At 38.7% G+C, this 8437-nt stretch overlaps 1 protein-coding gene across 2 annotated transcripts; it reads right to left on the reverse strand.

The window, feature by feature from the left end:
- Window positions 1-138: 138 nt before the first annotated feature.
- Window positions 139-5131, reverse strand: LOC118414628 (histone-lysine N-methyltransferase PRDM9-like). Of its 2 annotated transcripts, none has more exons than XM_035818806.1 (8): window positions 5013-5131; window positions 4388-4563; window positions 3663-3821; window positions 3237-3316; window positions 2443-2698; window positions 1273-1434; window positions 773-1044; window positions 139-447 (listed from the first exon to the last, which is right to left on the reverse strand). In XM_035818806.1, the coding sequence occupies exons 1-8, from the start codon at window positions 5090-5092 to the stop codon at window positions 169-171; spliced, it is 1464 nt and encodes a 487-aa protein (XP_035674699.1). In that variant the 5' UTR covers window positions 5093-5131; the 3' UTR covers window positions 139-168. The 2 variants fall into 2 exon arrangements, with proteins under 2 accessions (XP_035674699.1, XP_035674698.1); XM_035818805.1 differs by having other exon boundaries at window positions 4388-4566; window positions 5013-5129.
- Window positions 5132-8437: the final 3306 nt, after the last annotated feature.

Consider the following 8437-nt stretch of genomic DNA (forward strand, 5'->3'; position numbering starts at 1 on the left):
GAGAACAGCTTCCCAAACCTGCTGCACCTGTAGCCTGCAATGTGCACCTGAGATATAACAGGAAGCAGCCTAAGTAATATCCAAATAAGGTGTGGACCTCAGGATATGTCAGCACATTCCAATACATGTTTGTCTGGGAAGCTCTGGGTATAGTACAGCTTCCCAAACCTATGCCTTACTTTGATTTTTCTGCTTGGGCTCCTCTCCTTTTGACTCTGCTTCTTCAAAGATGCCCAGATCCTTGGCGTACTCATTCCCATACCACACCATCAACTCGGTGCCTGGGGGAATAGGCTTGTAGGTGCGGTAGTAGATGTTCCTGTAGTACTGGAAGGCCACCAGGTTCTGCTCCTCCTCATTCCTGGCACAGTTGACATAACGCATCCAGCTGCTCTTGGTGATGTCAGTGGCATCAATGTAGTACTTCACCTTGTCATTCTTGGAGATCTGTATGAAAATTATTTGGTTTGAAGAAACTCATGCATCACTCTCATTGTCTTGTATTCCACAGCCTTTGTTTACAATGACAAAGAACCAAGTAAACTAATTAGTGGTATATTGAAGAGAAAGCAAGTTTTACAAAGACTGTCATTTCTTAAAAGACATTCCTCATAAGATAGCAGACTGAGTTGTACAATATTAGTTTGTGTCCATTAATTTCCATAGAAAATTTATAGATTATTCAAGCAGCATTGTTATAATATAGATAGCGACAATTAACACAACTGCTGTCACATTTCAGGGGTAAAATAAGAAAACATAAGCCACTTACTTGCCAAGCATATCCACTTGTCATTCCTATCTCAGGTCCAGTGATTTTCCCATCATATGGCCCAAACACAAAGTTCTTGGGCATGGCCTTTCCATCCAGCCAGACTCCATCCCCTGCCCCCTTGATCTTGGATGGGCACACAGACAGGTAGTCGGGTAGTGTGTGGACCGCTCTGTTTTCTACTCCCTTGGGAACTTCTTTGTCCTTCACCACAATGAGTGGACCATGGACTGGACAGTCTCCCTCATACAGCTCATTGCAGTCTTCACAGTCTGAAACAAAATAAAGACATGCTATCAGCTGCAATGACCTAAGACCTATCATTCACAAAAACACATATTGATAAGATTATTATAACATCTATATCAATAACAAAACAATTTTGCTTCTCCTGTTATAGGGTATTCAATGAATAAAACATATCCTAAGTGTTTCTTTTCATACATCCAAGTCCAAGTAGCTACCAATAAAGAATAATTTTTAAGCAATTTCATACATACACAAGTAGTGATCATCATCTGGAAGTTCAACCTCCTTGTAGTCCTTTCGTGGAATGTTGCGTTGTGGATAGCGACTCTTCCGAGGCTCTTCCGTATCTTCTACTGGCTCCTTCTTCTTCAATTCCTGCTGCTTTACTGGCTGTAGTGTTGTAGTCAGCAGCTCTGTTTGAACAAAAGACATCAATAGCTCAAAAAGATTCTGATTTCACAGATATCATTGCTCATAAGTGGCATCAAATGGTTGACTGCCTTGGCTACTGGACATATACACAGAATTGAGAGGTCATGTATATGATTCCTGGCATTTCTGGCTGACATTGTGTCCTTTGGGAAAGGTAGACTGTCTAGGTAGGTAGACTAGGTAGGGACTAGGTAGGTAGGTAGGTAGGTAGACTGTCTTAACATGACTTTCCTCACTCTACACTAAACCAGGGATCGAAATACTGGGTGCATGTGCACCCAGGTGCACCCAAAATTGGAGCTGTGCACCCAATTATTTTCTTAGGTTTATGTATGATTCTATGAAAAGATATCAAAGTATACATCATATTCTTGACATCTAACTGTTAGAAAGATAATAAAAATGTCTGTCATGGTAGAGTACTTGTCTAAGAATTTGATAGCTTGTAACTAAGTTTTATTATTAGGCTATTACTTATAAGTGGTGCACCCAAAAATTTTTTGGTGCACCCAATTTTTTAAGCTGGGTGCAACAGTGCACCTAATCCCCAAAAAGAATTTCGAGCCCTGCTAAACTATGGGACTATCTTTTACCTATCATAGCTCATTAAAACTGTAGAAAGGGTGTGAATAAGGGCTAGGCACATGAAAGAAGGCAATTCTCCAGCACATTGTCCCAGCTAGTTTTTTTTTAATCTATGCTGTGTCCATCATCATTAGCAGCTGTGCTGAACTTAATAACATTTTACAATACAGCACGCTGGCGAGTAGCGGTAAGGTGGGCATTTTACTTTTCGTTTGAAGTTCTAGTATGATCCATGTTGCAGCTTAAAAGCCTCCGATGGGCATGGCTGTCAGATGTTAAAAAAAAATTAAGGACCTGTAAACATGTCTATATCCACCCTTGAATAATGATTTTGGTTTACATGTTGAAATTATGCCAGTCTGGCTGTGCAAACTGTAATCATTGAAAAAGAGTATAACAATTACCTTCCTCCAAATCTGTACTGATGTCTGACTCTGACCCCTCCTCCTGCCCATCCTGTGGTCCAGCAGCCTCCCATTGTTGAATCTCTAACTCCAGTTCCTCCATCTTCTTCTCCAGCTCTGCAATGCTGGCTGCTGTGTCTGCCTGCATCTCAGCCACCTCCTCAGGTTGGAAACCCAGGAATGTTTTTGCACCCTCATCATCACTCTCGTCTGTCTCTGGAGCTTTGCTCACTGTTGCTTCTGCTTTCTTTTTTGCCTATAGATACAATGAATGATATTATTACTATTTCATATGTTCAAACAAGACAAAAAATGTATCCATAGGCCCTCTAAGTGACCCATTGGAACCCATTTTCTTCTGTGTAGACTGTCACTGTCCTTGGTGCTGATTGTTGCAATGACGAGAAATATCACATCCATATTCATAGATTCACACTAAGATGGCAAAGGATCATTAGTGTTGTTGATTCTAATTCAAAACTACCTAACAGAGACTTTGGTGGGTATGCAAAGGTCTGTGAGAATAACAAAAATGGGATAGAGCAACACCTGTGCATTTGAGGATAGCATTTCAGGGCCAATCAACTAAGAATGTACTAGACGATCTCCTAATCATTTTTTATGAACTTATCTCTGTACTGCTTCCTATTGACATAATTTGGGCTCAAGCATTTGAGATGATTGGACTATTTTAAATTTCTATAACTACAGCCAATTTGTAAAAAAAACTACATGAAAATTAAACAAGCATTGATATGCATAACAAAAGTTGAAGTCAAGTTGTCTTCCCATACCTTAGATTTTGGGTGTGAACCAGTAGTCTGGGGCTTAGGTTTTGACATCCTGGGTTTCTTGGGTGGCAACAGGAACCAAGCTGTGGATAGATCACAAGAATCAACCAAGCTGTGGATAGATCACAAGAATTCAAATATCAATTCTAAGAACTGAAAAGCCCTGAATACGTTTATGGTAACCAGTCAATAGCAATGAAAATAGCAGGAAAGATACTGACATGTTTTGGTATATCATTATGATACATGTTTACCAACAAACTTGCATTGGTAAGGAGCATTGTGCCAGGATTACAATATTAGAAGAAGAAAAAATGTAACTGTCCTTGTAAATGTTGCCTGGACACAAGAAGTGTACCAGTATCAGTTGTATTCATTGTAACCTAATACCATGAATGTCAGCTTTCTTTAAAAGAATGCTTTACTCACGTTTCTTTGGGCGCTGGTTCTTCTTCCTCTCCAGCTCAGGAGTCCATTCCTCATCTTCCTCTGACTCACTGCTGGTGAGGGGTGGGGTGGGGGGCTCTTTGGGCTGAACCAAGCTGCGCCTGTTCTTTTCCATAAAGTAGGGTTTCTTTCCAGGTAGTCCTAACATGCAGAATGAGAAATTGTGGTAACTCTAAGTCTTTCTCGGAAGAATGGTTACTAGTAATCCATGTGATAATTTCTTACAGTTTCAACTACTACATTGACCATTTAGTGTGTAAAATCGGATTTTTGTCATGGGCACTCATTTTTTGAATAGATGCACTGCTGCATCTAAGCTATATCTTGCTTTACAGAACAAAATTCTACATGCCAACCAAGAAATAAAGTAGAAAGTCACCAAAACCTTCTGACACAATTTCAAGCTATTGTATGAAGACTTGCAACAAAACAAAGTCTTACAATTCTTAATAGATAACACAATCAACTTTAAAAGTTTTTTTTAAAACTTGAATGTTTCAGGACATACTGTATGCTACTAGTGAATGATACTTTCACCATACATAACCTTACACAAATACCTACATGCGCAGTAAAATGGCAGGTGCACAGTTCTAATTTTGGGTGCACAAAAGTCCAGCATTCTTTTCCCCTGGGAAACCATGCCCAGAAACATTAATTCAGAAAGTGATCAAGAATTGTAACGGAAACTGCATTTGAAAACTTACCAAGCATCCTCATGACGTCATAGTTACGCTTCATGTTCCGATATCGCGTCATCTCGATTTTAGTGAGCTCAGCCAGTTCTTCCTTGCTGAAGTACTGCTCAATGCGGATGTCTTCAGTCTCTGGGACTTTGCTCATGTCAAAGTCTGTGTCTATCATGCTGGCAAATGGGTTTGAACTGCTGGGGATAAAAATGATACAAAACATAGATAAAAAATCACTACTAATGGTTGATATTGTCAGCTTTACCGTATGTTGAAATAAGTAAGACACAATATATAATGTTATTGCAAAAGACCTAAAATCTAATTGCTTCAAGCCTTGGAACTTTAACAATGGCAACTTCTTTTTTTTAACTAAGGAGGTTAAACTTGAATGTAATTATGTGCAAAATTTAAGTGTTTGTTAATCTGAATAAAAGAAACAGCTTTCGTCTAAAAATATGACAGACAACCATACAGTGAAGCATCAATGTTATTTTTAATGATAAGCATGTGTCACTACTAAAGGGGAGGGGCAGAATATTTGTCATTTTGCTACTGATTTGTGGACAGTCGCATTATGATTCAGATTTTACTTATAGTTTAATGGAAAATTGTTGAAAATTAACTTTGAGGATCAGAATACCTGGCACTGGTGCTGGCTGCCTGCTTGTCGTTGTTCTCGTCGTCTGACCCTGACGAGCTCGCGCTGCTGACAGACGCCATCTTCACACTGTCGTCTGCACTTTGCAAATGGCGGGAAAAACTCCTGTCATGACAGAACGATGCAGTTTTAGCGTACAGCAAAACATTTACCATATTTCTTGAGATTCCTACTAGTCTAGATGACCAGTGCAATTACTAAAAGCCAATTTGACAATCGTCCTGGGCTCACAAATAATATCTATCTGTAACATCATAGTACTACATGTAGTACACGACTCGAGCTGGAAAATAAACAAGCCCTCAACATTGAGCAATATAGGAATCTTTGCCTAGCATGTTTTTTTACAGAACCTACACTTAGTTTTCCTAAAATCACGACTGAAACTGCCGTTATCTAGCTGTTAATCACTTAGAAATATTGCGATGGCATGTAGGAGTACGACGTAAACAAAAATCCGGTCAGAGTACGTCATGTCACCGAGTTGTCAAAATGTCGTCTGCACAGAACTTGAGACAAAAATTGACAAGACTGACAGAAAATTGACTTGACACAGCTGAGACTAGATGGACAGAGACTCACCTAATGCTTATCTGGCCTGAGGAAACAAAGTTACGCTGAATTCCAACTCCTTCGTGAAGAAAAACACGATTTTCCCTCACAGAACTGCAATACGTCCGTCCAGTCGTAGAATCGGCGGCAAAATGACTTCGGGAACATTCGGAGGTAAATTTTCCCACAATGCACAGCGATCGTATCTTTCCGGCGGCTGTTCGGCTGTAATCGGGCTTTCTCGCTACCGAAGCATGAATGAGACAGTTGATGCAGTGGTAAACTTTGCAAAGCTTTGAGGTCGGTCCGAATTACTTTGTTGATGGAGATTTTAAGAGATTTGAAGGCTGTTGATTTGCCAAAGTTTCGCAACAAGCAGACACAAGCCTAACGTTAGATGCCAACGTTAAACTGGAAGTGTCTGTTACTGTGTTGTGTTATTTAGGGAGGTATCGTTATATATACTCCAGGAGCTAAGGAAGCTTGCAGGATGCAAGGAACAATGGAAAAGGATGAAGAAAGACTGAATGCAGCTATATGCAGAACACAGTGACTGATGATGATCGTTATATAGATGATGCATGCCTGTCCTTGGTACTGAAGTTAACTTACCCAGAAAAGGTGAATCCAAATCTTATCTTCTAACGTTAGCATTAACGTTATTAAAGTTAGCTGTTTTTATTTACTCAAAAGATGATCTAAGCGTAACCGCCAGTTAAAAGATAAATACTTTTGATTTTACAGAATACATGTTGGATGCTAGTATTAACTAGTAGAATGGTACAAAAGAAAGTAGTATATCATGGAGAAGGCAGATTCTTTGTAGTCACCAGGGGATGTTTAATCTGATTTATCTCTGCGAAAGGACCACAAATGTTCAAGGTACAATAATATATAATATGTATAACACAAACGTATTGCATTATTATATTTATGCAAACAGATAACTGAGCTTTGTTCTGGACACATCACTGTTGAGTCAAATTCCTGTACAACACAGTTGCTGTACACCTCATCATACAATGTATTATGTAAGATAAAACTTCATATTATAGCTTTTCTAAGATATCTAAGGACAGAGAATATGGAAGTTTTCAAGATTCAATAATTTGATATTCAATAACTTCACAATTCCTTTATGATTGCACATTAGCAATTCTTTGTACAATCCTTAATTAAATCATAAATCACAACGGTTACATGAACATTTGCATATCATATATAATACCTACACATGACAAAGTCTGGAATGATAACGTTACTTGATCAATTATAGATGCCTTAAATCACATACAAGAAGTCAACATTCTGAAAGACTTGGAAACAGAACAATTGCAAATACATTTGTAAATGTATAAGCAACATTGTGTAGTGGTATCAGCAATTCCTGTGCACATAGTGACATCATCAATTTCTGTGTACTTATCACTGAGTGACAACACTGTGTCTGGATTGACACCAATTCAATCGAATCTTACACTCACCTGACAAAAAACATCTCAAGCATATCTTATTATGTAACAAGCAAAGCCCTATACATTAAGTATAATTTAGAATATCAACTGTTTAAACTTACTCAAGGTATTGGTGCCTATTAAGTAGTTGTCAAGTAGGTACATGTACAATTTAGGTAACATTCTATTCAAATTTCTAAAGATGGTATATGTATATGTCAGCACAGATATGGACTCAGCTGAAGTGTTTAACTACTTTAAATTCAAATTCTAACAATAAGTTTTGATTTTTGTATCATAACTTATGTGTTAAATTCTGTAGCTATCATGGAAGCTCTGCTAATTCCTAAATGTGAATGAAAAGTGAATAAAAGACAGTCGTCTGGATACCAAAATGTGATACGTTGACTTAATCATGTACAACAGATAGAATTCTATATCCACAAATTTGGCTGACTGTGTAAAGAAATTATGTACAGTCAAACCTGTATAAGCGGCAATCTTTGCATAGCGGCCACCTGGCCATTGCGGCCACTTTTTGTCCGTCCCTTGGATTTTTCCTATTGACCTAAGCATTAAGAAATAGTCTATAGCGGCCACCTGTCCAATGCGGCCACGGTCACATGATTTCCTGTCCCGCAGCGGCCGTGTGTCACCCTGCGGCGAGTTTAAAATAGTAGTTTGCGAGAATTTGTACTTCCCGACAGGGTCATTTTGATGGTAGCGGAAGGTACGCGTGCCTTGAGCATTAGAGCGTGTTACTAAGTCTTTCTTAGCAAATTTACAAACATTGCGCATGACAATATAAATAATTTCGGTAGATTTGACTTTGACATGGTCAGCTGAAGTTTGAGATGATCGGACAATGTTACTTGGTGAGAAAGATAAGCGGGTAATGAAATCATGTGTAACTTACTGCTCATGGTCAATTGATCAGCATTTTCTTTATAGTGGCCACTTGTCTATAGTGGTAATGTCACACCCTGTAATGTCAAAATTGCCAATCGAGTTGTCAAGCTCCATGTTCAGAATGGGGATGTACTAATTAAGGAGGTTAAAAAGAGAAGGGAAGAGGTCCTTATTATTCTATGGCTGTGGGTGTGAAGTTTCAACTTCACATCTGCTGTGCTAATTGCCCCTAATCTGCATAGATCCAGATAGCGTGGGTCCTTGTTTACTATAAATGTCAAGATGACTTGCTCAGTAGGAAATGACAACTTTGAGTTGGGATTTTAGCAATTTTGTGGATGATTTTCAGGAAATAGAGCACTAAGAAACAGACAGCAGGGGTCAGCCTTTTTACCGGAAAACAGAGGAAAACACAGTTAAAACACCCGGAAAACACATGAAGAAGTGTATAATCTACTGAAATACAGTATGTTTTGATGAGTAAACATGACA

The sequence above is a fragment of the Branchiostoma floridae genome, chromosome 4, assembly GCF_000003815.2.
Source record: "Branchiostoma floridae strain S238N-H82 chromosome 4, Bfl_VNyyK, whole genome shotgun sequence".
Classification (NCBI taxonomy): domain Eukaryota; kingdom Metazoa; phylum Chordata; class Leptocardii; order Amphioxiformes; family Branchiostomatidae; genus Branchiostoma; species Branchiostoma floridae.

Excerpts from the sequence above, each read along its gene's own strand:
- LOC118414628 (XM_035818805.1), bottom strand. The coding sequence starts at position 5,092 with ATGGCGTCTGTCAGCAGCGCGAGCTCGTCAGGGTCAGACGACGAGAAC. Across the intron at positions 1,045-1,272 it reads AGATGATGATCACTACTTGT|ACTGTGAAGACTGCAATGAG; the intron begins GTATGTATGAAA and ends ATTTTGTTTCAG. Across the intron at positions 448-772 it reads CAAGTGGATATGCTTGGCAA|ATCTCCAAGAATGACAAGGT; the intron begins GTAAGTGGCTTA and ends ATTTTCATACAG.